General features: G+C 42.1%; 1 protein-coding gene across 2 annotated transcripts in view; it reads left to right on the top strand.

Moving 5' to 3' along the window:
* The window catches only part of TBP (TATA-box binding protein), a 29,693-nt gene extending 16,078 nt beyond the window's left edge, over positions 1-13,615 (top strand). The window contains exons 6-8 of one of the 2 annotated variants that reach the window (XM_077486147.1): positions 357-524; positions 4,498-4,592; positions 12,825-13,615. In XM_077486147.1, the coding sequence (XP_077342273.1) occupies positions 357-524; positions 4,498-4,592; positions 12,825-12,904 (343 nt within the window). In that variant the 3' untranslated portion in view covers positions 12,905-13,615. Of the gene's footprint in view, positions 1-356; positions 525-808; positions 966-4,497; positions 4,593-12,824 lie in introns of those variants that run through there. The other variant, XM_077486148.1, reaches the window with a different exon arrangement.
* Positions 13,616-14,017: the final 402 nt, after the last annotated feature.

The raw sequence follows: 14,017 nt of genomic DNA, 5'->3' as shown, positions 1-14,017 counted from the left end.
TACCCATAGAAGTGATCGGGTGGCATTACAGCCACTATTCTCTAGCAGTCTAATGTACTTTGTCCCCAGTCTCTTGACTGTCTTCTATAGAATGTATGCACTCTCCAACTACTCAAAAATCATTCTGAGAGCCTTCTGATATCACAATCCCTTGGTGACATCTGGGGTTGCTTTTTGAGGCTTCCCTATTACTTGTAAGTTGATTAGCACTGCTCTAAACGGTCACACTGTTTATACAGAATATTCGTGTAGAGGAAAAAAAAAAAGCTATTAGATGCAATAGTTGGCATAGCTGTGAAATATTGGTACTGCCATAAAAACCATGCTCATTGTTTTTGCTTTCTTATCTTTTCTAGTGAAGAGCAGTCACGATTGGCGGCCAGAAAGTATGCGCGAGTTGTGCAGAAGTTGGGATTTCCAGCAAAGTTTCTGGATTTTAAAATTCAAAATATGGTAGGGAGCTGTGATGTGAAGTTCCCAATCAGATTAGAAGGCTTGGTCCTTACACATCAACAGTTTAGCAGGTAAATTCCAAACTTTGTGATTCAATATTATATTCACCATACCAGTCAGTGTGCACATACACTTTGTGTGCACTGCCTTCTGCAAAGATGTATTGCAATTGATTAACTTAAACCCAAACCTTTTTTTTTAATTTATTTATTTTAAATATCTCTACATATAAACATTGCATAAATCCATAAATCATTAGCACATTCACGTTATTTATAGAACATAATGAAAACTTGGTTGATCTTGTAATTTACTGGCACTTCCCTCCTTGTCTGTTTCCCCACTTCTGCTTCAGATCTGTGGATCGCTCCTTGCCACTTGTACTGAATATACTCTGTTTAGTGAACAGGCAAGATCTTTTACTTTTTCTATGTCTTGTGACCTCAATGCACCAATCGGCACTGTGCGTACACAGGAAGCTAGTTCAGACATCCTGATATGATGTATCTAGCATACATTATTGGTTGGCTAGCTGCTCCTTCTACAGATATTTCTCTGCAGATAGGAGCAACAAGGGAAATATACTTGACTGCTGCACAACAAACTTAAATAAGGGTATTTTAGAAGCTTTATTTTTAAAAAGCAGCAGAAACGTTGTGTATAGACTTGTTTTGAATGTTTATTGGCAGGGGGAGGGGGGTGCAGGTACCTGTACAGTACAGGTATCTGCACCCACTTCCGGCGTAGATTCTGCAGAAGGTACGCCCCTTTCCAAAGGTCCCCCACTGCCTGCTGGGAAACACACGGATCCCAGAGACAGCGGGGACCATCCTTATTGCGCAGCGCAACTCGCGCATGCGCAGTAGGGAACCGGGAAATGAAGCCGAAAGGCTCCACTTCCTGATTCCCATACCCAAGATGGCGGTGGCAGCACCCGAGAGACGATCGAGAGATCAGCTTCGGGTGCCGACATCGCGGGCGCGCTAGGCGGGTAAGTGTCATTATTTTAAAAGTCAGCAGCTGCAGTATTTGTAGCTGCTGGCTTTTAAAAAAAGAAAAACGGCCGACTCCCGCTTTTAATGATCACTTTAATGGCTGTGCATTGTTAGCTGTGTGTGATATTATGCAGTATATTTAAAGTGCTACATTAAATGCAATGACAAAAAAAGTACAAATGCTGATAGGATTTCTTTTCTGCCATATCAGTCAAATTATGCAAAGTAGGGAGACAGGAAATTTTCCAGGCAAGCCATAAAACAAAGTTTCTACAGTAAATATAGATTTGTTCCACTACCAGTCTCCAAATTGATTGTGAGTGCTATATTGTAGAATGTAGACATATATACTGTATACCTCAGCACAGGATGTCTGGACTGTGATTGGCTGTGCCAGTCACATGAAATAAAGGCTTTCTGACTAGAGACTCAAAATAGCAATAATAAAGATATATCTGCAGGAGGTTCTGTCAGTCAACAGGCTGTGTCATTCCTCTCCAGCCTGTGTCTATTTTGTGTATGGAACTAACCTGGAGGTGACGCCTCCATCTTTGGTCCCCCATAGGGACTAGCAATATGTGGGCATGGAGCAGTGGGAAATGGACTTTCATTTATGTCAGTGTGTAAGCCCATGTGTGACTTGGCACATGTACTACTCGGATGCAAAAAAGAAGGAAATGAACCATTTAGAAGGGAGCTGAAGACAGCACGTGCAGTAGATATGGAAACAGCTTATCTATACAATCTCAAGCTGCAGCGGGGACACAAACAAAGATGGAGGGACATCAAAAGGCAGGATCAACCAGGTCTTTTGCTATCTACAGAAAACAAATCCTCTAGTGGTTAGGCGAGTATGCACATAATGTACTATAGCATGTATTGACAGTTTTTTATAATTTTAGGTTTAATGACCGTTAAGGTTAGCATTGCCTGAGCAGACACATGGAGGCCATTACTCCTGACATTTTCTGAAAATGCTAATTGCCAGCTGTCATGCTGTCCTCTTTCGTCAGCACTTTTGAATAACTAGCCCAGAACTGCAAATTATTATTTTTTTATTTGTTTGGTATACTTGTTCTTGGTCAATAAATCAAAAAACTTAGTATGGCAGCATACAAGTTTTTTTTTTTTTAGTAAAACTAAAGATCAAGACATCAATAGAAAGGAGTTTCTGCAACTCCACTACATAACAGGCACAGAGAAAAGTGGAAGTTTAAAGGTGGGTAGGGGCTTTGAAAACTTTCATGCCTATTGCTTCCTATCTTTACGAAGCTGGAGGAGCAGCCTCTTTTATGAAAAAAGGTGGCATTCAGACCATTCTGAATTAAAAATTACACTAGTTCTGCTCTGTTCTGCAGACCTTAACCACTTGCTGACCAAAATGTTTTATTTATGTGTATATATATATATGTGTATATATATATATATATATATATGTATATGTGTGTGTGTGTATATATGTATGTATATAATATACACATTTTACATACGTAATATTATATGTGTGTGTGTGTGTCATTTACCAGGATTATGGCTGAAGATGTCAGCCATAATACCAGTATTGCTTCTTACAGCCAGCGGCTGGTTTTCACATGAAAGTGGTCTGAACGGCTCATGAGCCACTGGAGCTCTCTCAAAAGCATTGACAAGAGGTATCCTCCGAAAAAAAACAAATTAAAGGGACAATTAAAAAAATAAATAAATTTAAAGCGCACCCATCCGTGCTTCTGCGCAGAAGCAAACGCATACGTGAGTCACCCACGCATACGTAAATGGTATTCACACCACACACACGAGCTTATCGCCATGAATGTTGGAGCAAAAGCAATAATTCTAGCGCTAGACCTCACCACCTCAACTCTAAATGGGTAACCTGTAAAAGGCTTTGCTTGTGGAGATTAAGTACAGTAATTTTTCGCCATTCCACGAGCGTATGCAACTTTAAAGAATGACATGTTGGGTATCTATTTACTCGGCGTAACATGCTCCTTTTTTTTACATTTCACTAAAAAATTGGGATAGTGTTTGGGTTTGCTGTTTTTTAATTTTAAAAAAAGGTATTTTTTCCAAAAATTGTTTGCAAAACCACTGCGCAAATACCGTGTGACATAAAAAATTGCAACAATTGCCATTTTATTCCCTTGGGTCTTTGTTTAAAAGTTCAAATCTGCATTTTTTGCTAGAAAACTACTTCTAACCCCCCCAAACATTATACATTTTTTTTTTTTTTTTTTTTTTTTTTTTTTTTTTAGCAAAGTGCCAGAAAAAGCCTGGTCCTCAAGTGGTTAATAATTGCCTTTCATGTTCAGCTATTCATGTATGTTGCACGTCTTTGAATAACATGCAGACAATTTGCTGTTAATCAAAAACACACAAAAATGTCTAGCTCATTTACTAGCCATCCTGCAGCAAAACCAAACTGACCCTATCTAACAGTTAATGTTAAAAACAAGGGGGTTTTGTTCACACACGTTTGCAAACATGTATAGGCTGCAGTGACCAGGTCAGGGCACCCCCCAGTGAACTGTGGTCCTAATTATAATTTTGAGAGTCTTCCAAGTGCTCCTTGTGAAAAGGCTAGTTATAAGTTGGGGTGGTTGCCATTTGTTTGTACAGTTGATGAGCTGGTGCGGACATGTACTGCATGCCTTCAGCTGTCATTGTGCCTTGCTGGGTGTACTGTGTCCCCCTGTATCTTTTAAGAAGGAGTGGGCTCCCTCCAGGCAAACCTGCCTTTAATCTATCCACTGCTATGTATGTGCTCAAACTTGGGTGACTCTCTCAATTTTTAGTTAGAACCGCAGTACACTCGGTGCCATGACGTGGCTTACACAAGTTTGCAAATGTGTGTAACCAAACCCCTTGTGTGTGGGTGTGGTGTGTTGTGTTTTTTGTTTTGTTTTTGTTTTGTTTTTTCATGAACTGCATTGCCCCTCCATGTACTCCTTGCAGCCAAGGATAGTTATATGTTGGGGTGGTTGTCATTTGTTTATATAATGTGTTTTTATAGCCTTTCCTAATTTACAACTCCCTTTTTCTCATTCCCCAGTTATGAGCCAGAGTTATTTCCTGGCCTTATTTACAGAATGATCAAGCCAAGAATCGTTCTCCTGATATTTGTTTCGGGAAAAGTTGTATTGACTGGTAAGTTGTTATAAACATTTTCAGATGAAATTAGTACAATGTAGGGATCATTTTCCTCATAATTTAAAAACCTTAACGTATGATGCATTGGTTGTGTAATTCAGGATTGGGCTTCCTCGGGACCATGACCTGCTTGTCCTTCTAAATGGGAATATAATGGAACAGGTGGAAATATATTCTCTGCTTAATTCTACCATGTGTAATTTAGACAGAGCTGTTGCAAAAATCTGCTGTTTATTTCAGGTGCTTGCAGTAGTAAAGCAGCTACTCTTAGGCTACTTTCACACTGAGGCGCTTTGCAGGCACTATAGTGCTAAAAATAGCTCCCTGAAAGAGCCGCTCAATGGTGCCCTTGCAGGACGGTCAAAGTCCTGCAAGCCGCATCTTTGCAGCGCTATGGGAGCAGTGTATTGACCACTCCTAAAGCGTCCCTTACATTGAAAACAATGGGGCAGCGGCGCATTGCCGGTAGTTTTAACCCTTTTTTGCCAGCTACCGGGGATTAAAACTGCCCCTCTAGTGGCCGAATAGCTCCGCTAAAGCGGCGCTTTACCGCCAACGCCCACCCCAGTGTGAAAAAAGCCTAAGATCCATGGTATGTATTGAATACGGGAGTGGCATAGGGTTCTAAATCAGATTTTTACCCAACTAATAGTTTTCCAGGGATAGGTGCAGGTATGTTTAAAGGGAACCTGTACTGGGCAAATATGGAGTGCAATAAAACTTAAATAGTGCTCTGCCTCTTATGCTAATTCCAATGAATAAATTACTTTCTCTTTAAATTACATTGACTAAGTGCAGATAGAGTTCTGACTAAATTTTTACATTTCTGATCTGCATGTTCAGGTTTAGTATTTGTCTGAGTATTTTCAGGTTATCGGCAAAGGCAGCCTCCACACTTCTCCCAGAACAGATTTCCTTGTAAAAAAAAATAAAATAAAAATAAAAAAAAATAAAAAAACATAGCGTGTCATGCAATCAGGTGACATCAGCCTATCCTCGTCTTTGGGGGAGATTTACTAAAACTGGTGCACACAGAATACCAAACCGCTTCTAGGTTTTATTGCCAAAGCTTAAAGTGGTTCTAAAGCCATAAGGTTTTTCACCCTTATGCATTGGGGTGAAAAACCTGTGCTGCAGCTCCCCCTCGGCCTTTACCTTCCTGAATCCGATCCAGTGATGTGCACGAGCGTCGCAGCTCCAGCCGCTGTCTCTCTCAATGGACAGATTGGCATTGGCTCAGCTGTCAATAAAGTCCTGTGACTCAGAACCGAGTCCAGCTGTCTGTGTCGATGGACGCAGCAGCAGGGCTCGGGAGCAAGCATGTGCGCGGAGAGCGGCTTTCTGTGGGGGCACTCGACTAAGAGGGGCCTGGATGCTGGCGGGGGACCTCAGTAGAAGAGGATCGGGCTGCTCTGTGCAAAAGCATTGCACAAGCTGAAACTAGAAGCTGATTGGTTACTATACACAGCTGCACCAGATTTAGTAAATCTCTCCCCCTCTATCTCTGAAAATATATAAATCTATTCTGAAATGACTATTTTCCTCTAAATTTTGTGATAGTTGGGGTGCTGAGACCTTTTTTTACAGTAAGCCTATACTTTGGTCATGCTAGCAAAGTAAGTTTTTATTGCAAAGTGAAAATCTTAGCTATGGTGTCAAACTTGCTTAAAGGGATGCTGTCCCCTTGCCCATGCAGGGTAAAGTGGCAGTGTCTTTTAAAAGTGCACCCCCAGCTCCCTTATACACCCCTTCCCTACGCTACCTTGCAGCTCCTTGCCCCTGCACAGCTGGTAAGTATAGTTAGTACTTGCATGTCAAGGGGAGCATGTGACTTGCTCCTCCTGTGCCCAGACTTAGAAGCCAATGGCTAGGCCCTGAGCACGGTGACATCACTGCTCCCCTGGCTCACTGACACAGCTGATTTCAGTGTCTGCTGCAGAGGAGCAGAGAGCACATGCAAGTCCCTCTAGCTAAAACACAACAAAATATTCAATTTTGCTTCTGAGAGTAATGCTTGTAGCTTTTGGAGTCTTGCAATGCATTATGGAACCTGCAGTTCCTCAACAGCTGGAGGGTCAAAATAGTATTTTTCTAACAGTTTACCTGTAAAATCCTTTTCTTTTGAAGTACATCACAGGACACGGAGCCATAGTAGTTACTATGTGGGTTATAGGCCACCTTCAGGCAATGGACACTGGCATGCCCTAAATTTAAAGTGCACTCCCTATATAACCCCTCCCACTGGTGGGAGTACCTCAGTAATACACGTGTATACCAAGAAGAGAAGGACCTCTGTGTCCCGTGATGTACTTCAAAGAAAAGGATTTTACAGGTAAGCTGTTATAAAAATCCTATTTTCTTATCATACATCACGGGACACAGAGCCATAGTAGTTACTATGTGGGATGTCCCATAGCAATGCCAACTGAAGGGAGAAAGACGCAAAAAGTAGGGCACTAAGATTAGGGGACTCATACTGCAACCATGCCTTTTACATCTACTTGATAGAATCTGGTAACTGTATGAACTGAAGACCAAGTTGTGGTCTTGCATATTTAAGCCGTGGAGGCTTTGTGATGCACTGCCCAAGAAGCACTAACAGCCCTGGTGGAGTGCACTTTAATATGAAAAGGTGGAACTTTCCTCTTAAAACCATAAGTTTGAACAATCATTTGACAAATCCATTTATAAACAGTAGATTTTGATGCTGCCTATCCTCTTTTAGGACCATCTGGCAACGCAAACAAATTTGTTTACGAATCTGAGCGGTCACTTTCAATAGACCCTGACTGCTCTCACACCACATCAAGAAAATATAGTGACCTTTCTTCCACAGAAACAAAGTTCTGGAAAATTTAATGAAGGCAGAACAATATCCTGGTTTAAATGAAAACCCGATTCTACCTACTACGGTAAGAATTCACAATGAGGCTGCAATACAGCCTCATCCTTATGAACAACCAATACGGCTCCTTACAAGAAAGGGCAGCCAACACTGATACTCTTCTTCCAGAAGATATGGCAACCAAGAATTATTCCCTCTCCCTTCAAGAGGCGGACCAAGGGAATATCTCATACTGGCTCCAAAAAAAGGCTTATTCTGTAAGCTGACAGGACTAAAATTAAGTCCCAAGGGTTCAGGGGTTACCAAACTGGAGGATTAATCCACATTCCCCCGTGAATAAAGTTACGAACCAGAGAGAAGCAAGTGGTTGATGAACAAGATCAATAAGGCTGATATCTGGCCATCGATAGTACTCAAGGCCAGGTTCAGTTCTAATCCTATCTGTAGGCATTCAAGGATCCTACCTATAACGTAAATCCAGGGGTTGGCACCCCAGGAAATATACCAGGAGACATATGCCTTCCATATTCTTTATTCTGGGGGCCGGCTTCCTAGCATTTACCAAAGTAGAACTACTGAGGCTAATTGCCCACGATCTTTCAGCATGTGGGTCTCAATAGCCAAACAGCTAAATTTAGCGTTTTTAAGATGGGATGGAATACCGGACCTCACAAGAGAAGGTCTGGCCATAGTGGTGTAGGGTCAAAGGGTAAACCTACCACCATCTTTGCGATCTCGGCAAACCAAGATCTCCTGGGCCACAAGATATTGCCTCCTTCCCTTCTTGCTTGATCCTGCGAAGAAGGTGCGGAAGCAGCAGAACAGGAGGGAACGCATAGATCAATAAAAAAACTGATCCCACAGAAAAAATCAAGGTATCTGTTTAGTATGCCATCGGATCCCTTGTCCTTGACCCTAAGTTCCACATCTGGAACTCCCCATCATCTTGTATATCAACAGAAACATGGGGTGAAAGGACCATTCTCCCAGGAACAATTGTTGGCGACTCAAGTAGTCTGCCTGTCAATTCCTATTCCTGGAATGAACATTTTTAATGGGCAAAGAATATTTCTGCCAAGATAGAATATGATTCACCTCTTTCTGGGCTGCACAACTTCTCATGCCCCCTTGGTGAATGATAAAAGCACAGCTGTGGCACTGTCAGATTGGATCCTGATAGGACAATTCCGTGGTTTGAGCGTCCAGGCCTCGAGGGCCAGGCGTACTACCCGAATCTCTAGAATATTGATGGAAAAGGTCATCACTGATTTGGACCATTTTCTTAGGACAGATGCTTCTTCCAGGACTGCTTTTCAGCCCTGAAGGCTGGCGTCTGTTACCACCTTCCAGGTATATGGTAGAAAGGATTCCTCTTTTTGAAGATTCTTGGTTATCAATCACCAAGTGGGGCTCTGACGCACATTGGGGGGATAAACTTATTAGGAAGCCCAGAGCTCTGGCCTTCTTGTTCCCAGTTGACAGGACACTGTTTTGCAGCAGTCTTAAATTAAACCACGCATAAAGAACGGCCTCGAAAGAAGCCACCAACTTTCCCAACAAATTCATCATGCAAAGCCGAATAGGATTCTTCTTTGATTTGAGTAACTTAATCAGTTCCCTTATGGAACTGATCCTTTCTTGGGGGGTGGGGGGGGGGGTATCCTCTTTTGAGCTGTATCACTGATCAGCCCCAAGTACGGCATTCTCCTTGATAGATTTAAGGAGGATTTTTCTAGGTTAAGAATCCAACCTAGGTATTCCAGGTAGCTAACTGCAGTGACCAAGTTTGGATTAAGTGGGCTACTGAATTGATCTATGAAGAGAAGATCTAATTAGGCTAGTATTTTTATACCTTGAGCCATTACCCTGGCTAAAGGAGGAGCCAGGACCTTTTGTAAACCCTTGAGGTGGAGTAGCTAGACCGAAAGGCAGATCTACAACTGAAAATGAAGATGTTCTACCTTGAAGCATGAATTTCTGGTGCGCGGGGAAAAAAAAGCATCCTTAAAGTCGATTGACGCTAGAAGTTCTCCCCCATTATAGGACGGAGACTACTGATCGGATTGACTCCATGTGAAAAGAATGGATATTCAAACCCGGTTTAGATCTAAAATGGGCCTGACAACCGTAGAAGAAAAAAAAAGGTTTGAAAAACCCTAATACTTGCTCTACTAAGGGGACCACCGATATCACTCTTTGCGACAAGAGATGATCCTAAGCTAGGAAGAGACTTCTTTTCACTGGATCTCTGGGAACGTTTTGATCTGAGAAAACAAGGAGTTGGGAACTATGACATTGTTCCCGCCAGACCCTTGAAAGGTGTAGAAGCCCCCCCACACTCAAGAGAGTGGGAGCACCCTTTCATAAATCTTTATTTCATTTTGTAGGTTACCTTCCCCTCTTTTGACCCTGGGACTGACCCTGAGGTTTACCTCTTGAATCCTGACAGTGGAGGCAGTAGTGACTGCCTGGAGGCAGATGCCCCTGGCACTGGAGAAGAAGCACATTTAAAAGAAATACTTAAACTTCTTAACCGGGAAAAAGGGAACTTTTCCCATTAGAAATTCTTTGGATATACTTATCCAGATTGTCTCCAAATAACCGTTCACCACAAAAAGGGAAAATGGCTAAGAGCTTGCAGGTTTGAATGACTGAACTTGCAAGTGAAATAGTGTTCTTTTAATAAAAAAAAACTCCCAACTTCTTATGTCGGACCCTTTGCACATGAGCATTGTCTACTGGACAAGTCAGGTTTTTGTTTAGAGGATATAGCAGCGTTAATTGCAAATGAATAAAGTATTGAGAACTTTTTTCAGAGGAAAAAACTGTTTATCTGGGTGCTCTCACTCAGAATACATAAGCTTTCTTATCCATGAATGGATAGAAAAGGCATGAGCAGATTGGGGGGGGAGGCTTTTAGTGAACCCAAAGCACAAGTGGGTCCATCGACTGACTGCTTACTGGCAATAAAAATGTGGAGTGGACAGATTCAGCGAGCGACTGAAAACAGCCTTTCCTGCGAGCTTGATACTTCGCATCAGGTTCTTCGGAAGAGGAGACATCAGCCTTTCCCTGGTCTTAGAGAGAAATTCGCCATCTCTCGCTCCTTGTTCCTCAGTATGATGGTTCTGAGCAATGCACGGGGACCTGTTACTTAGTCCCTCTCTGTAATGGGATTAAGCATCAATCTTTTACTTTAAGCTTAAACTGGTGGAAGAAAAAAAAAAAAACCATAGCAATATATACAGGGCCTGCAGTGTTTAAAGTGGTTGTAAACCCTTACAACCCACTTTGACCTACAGGTAAGCCTAGATTAAGGCTTACCTGTAGGTCCAAGAAATATCTCCTAAACCTACACGGTTTAGGAGATATTTGCCGAAAGACAGGCACCGCTGTCTACGGCGCATGCGCCATAGACAGCGGCGCGCACTGAGCGCGCCACCCGTCAACGGCGATATGCCGCGCGTGGCGGCTCCTGTGCGCATGCGCGGGAGTGACGTCATCACGGCTTCGCAAATGACATCGGCGGAGCGTCGAGACCCACCGAGAAGATGGACGCTCCGGACTACAGGGGATAGTAGTGACATCGCTGGCTCCTGTGTCAGGTAAGTAGTAGTCCATTATGCTTTGCCTTTGCAGGGAATGAAAGGGGAAGTAAACTCATCAGCTGCAACACATGCCCCCCTCCTGACGTTTCACCGTAACCAGCCATATTACTCTCAGGGGAGGATGCCATCTTACTGGAATGGATCTAGGCTTCTGTGTGACTAAATAAGTCTTTCTAGAGCCCTTTATTGAGGTGGTTTTTACCCCCTTCTACCATAGCCAGATGCACAAAGCAGAGGTACTACAAGAAGGAATGCATATACTGCTTTAGCTATAGTTCAGCACAGTTGCTGCTATTAATGCCCAGGCTGATGTAGCAGTAAAAAATGTGTCAAAAAAAATGCCCGTGTCACTAAACCTGTTAATGCCACTGCTTTGTTCCTGTCCTTCCACAGCCTGCAGTAACACAATGTGCTTTTAAAAACTTGCCTCTTCATGTTTGGGTGTCAGAGAATGCCACTAAGCCCCGACCCCGCATTGCCTACGGCTCCTCCCACTTTAAGTACAGGTTTTCCTGCGTGAGCGGCGGACTACAGGTCCTCTCGGACCTACCGAGAGATAGCATCTCTTCTGTCAGCACAAGGATTGATAAGGGGGGAGAAAAACCCCTCCTCAAGCTTACCTGCTGGAGGAAAAGGAAGCATTCCAGCTCTCTGAAACAGTGCCGTTTCCAGCCTGAGGCGGTGAGTGCTCAATACAGCCCCCAGTGTTGACACGTAGGCATGACAACATTTTATGATTCTAAAGGAGACATTCATAAGAAAATTCAAAAAATTTCTTAGAAAACTCCACTTCCCTTTCCCGCTGCAGGGGTTTCTGCAGTAAACCAACAGACCCAATCTTCACCCTTCACAGTGGGTTCCGTTTAACCTTCAGGAACTGGGGATCCTTGAGGAAACCCACAATCCTGGACCTGCAACAGCACCCCGCCAGTAAAACTTTATGGCTTTACTACCAAAAAGTACTGGATCCCGGGGTCCAGCTCTTTAAAAAGAGAAGCATTCACAGGCAAAAACCTTGTTTCTTTGGATACGAGGCCCGGGTACCATTCAATTTGGCCAGAAGAGACACTTTGAATGGATCCAGTCAGCATGGCTAGCCCCAGCAAGGATTGCTCCAGTGGAGCACAGCACATCTTTACTTGTGACCAACACCTTAGACACTGGCAAAAAAACTGAGCTACTCCCACCAGTGGGAGTGGTTATATAGGGAGTGCACTTTAATTTAGGGCATGCCAGTGTCCATCACCTGAAGGTGGCCTATAATCCGCATAGTAACTATGGCTCTGTGTCCTGTGATGTACGATAAGAAAATTTGGTTGTGGGGATCACATTCCTAGGAGTTATAGTAAACTAATCCTGGCAGCACAGGTAAGGTAATCAAAGGCAAGAAGTATTATTCCTGTGCAGACTGACTTAAAGTGTATAGCAACCTGAACAATGAAATGGACACTGTAGATTAGAAGGTACTGCTTGGTAGCATAGGGTGTCTGTTGTGTAACTAAGGGGTGGATGGGGGTGGTAGCTTTTTTGTGACCTAGAAACGGGTGGACTATGAGCACATGGAAAACTGATGAGCAATAACCCATGGCAACCAAATCTGGTTTTGGAAAGTGAACCTTGCTGGTTGCGTTAAACCTGAAAAATGTATCTATTCTGTGATTTTAATGTAACTTGTTTGTTAACCCATTCAACTTTTGCTGTAATGCAGCCCTTGCAATATGATCTTCTGTTTTCTGAATACAATGGCATAACTGGCTTTGATTTAATTTTTTCCAGGCGCTAAAGTTCGAGCCGAGATCTATGAAGCATTTGAGAACATATACCCAATTTTGAAGGGCTTTCGGAAAACCACATAACAGTTGGCATTTGCCATTTTAACTTTTCTGTATATGTGTTTATAATTATGGAGACCTTTTAACATGGTGCACCGTTAAGAAATGGACTTGGGTTACATATGGTGTTCCACTGACGTTACTATGATCCGATGACATCTTACATCGCCACATATTTTTATTTACTTGCCAAATGTTTATATTTTAAAGCAGGTTTTATGTGGAGGATATTGACTTTTAAAAAAAAAAATGGTTCTGTTCCTTTTATTCCATGTAGTTCAGAATTTATATACTATTTAAGTGCGACTGTTTTGGACCATGATGTCTAACTGAACAAGAAGTATTTCTTGGAGACCGTGCACTTCAAGTGTAACAATGGGATCCAAACCTGGTTTTGTAAATATCACTTAAACATGAGCTCTGTATTAATCCCCCTGAAGGGTACATTTTTTGGCACTGTTTCACTTTTAATAAACAGATTTTAGTCCAAAGTTAATTTATGACCATCTAATCTTATGTTGATAGTAGCAAGAAATGTTAATTTAACTGTTTTAGGTCATAATCTGTATATATTTTTTTTCAACTGTCCCATATTAAACAGAACTGTTTTTTTATGCTGTGTCGTTCCCAGTAGGCTTTGTTTTATTTTAAAAGGTTATTGCAATAATACTTATGTGCCAGAAACATTCCTGGATTCCAGTGTTCAGCTTGGTAAAATAAATTTTGTCAACTTTATTCTGAAGGTGTTTTGTGTGAAATGTATGCTGTTGTCAATCAAGTCTTTTGTGAGCTTCTAACCACAGTTTTAAAGTGTATCTAAAGCTAAAAATGTTTTGTTTTAGTGTGAGGAAGGCTTAGGATCTCTATCAAGATTCATTTAGCTTTTAAAGTGAGGTAAAATACTACATTTTGAGTTTGACCATCACAGGAACAGTGGGGAAATCTTCCAGTTGAGGGTTGGCTGGTGAATGCTGGATGAATAAACATTGTATTTTTTTTGTTTTGTAAATTCTTTATACCAAGATAGGTTTTAACCATTCCCTACTCTATCTGTCTGTATTATAATTATACTTGATTTATATAGAGCCAGCAGTTTGCACAGCACTTTACAACGTGAGGGCAGACAGTATATTTAAA

Source organism: Lithobates pipiens, unplaced genomic scaffold (genome assembly GCF_037356315.1).
Source record: "Lithobates pipiens isolate NorthernLeopardFrog02 unplaced genomic scaffold, aLitPip1_a1.2 Scaffold_18, whole genome shotgun sequence".
NCBI lineage: Eukaryota > Metazoa > Chordata > Amphibia > Anura > Ranidae > Lithobates > Lithobates pipiens.
Note: the sequence above shows the minus strand (reverse complement) of the source record. Positions and strands in the feature narration are given on the sequence as shown.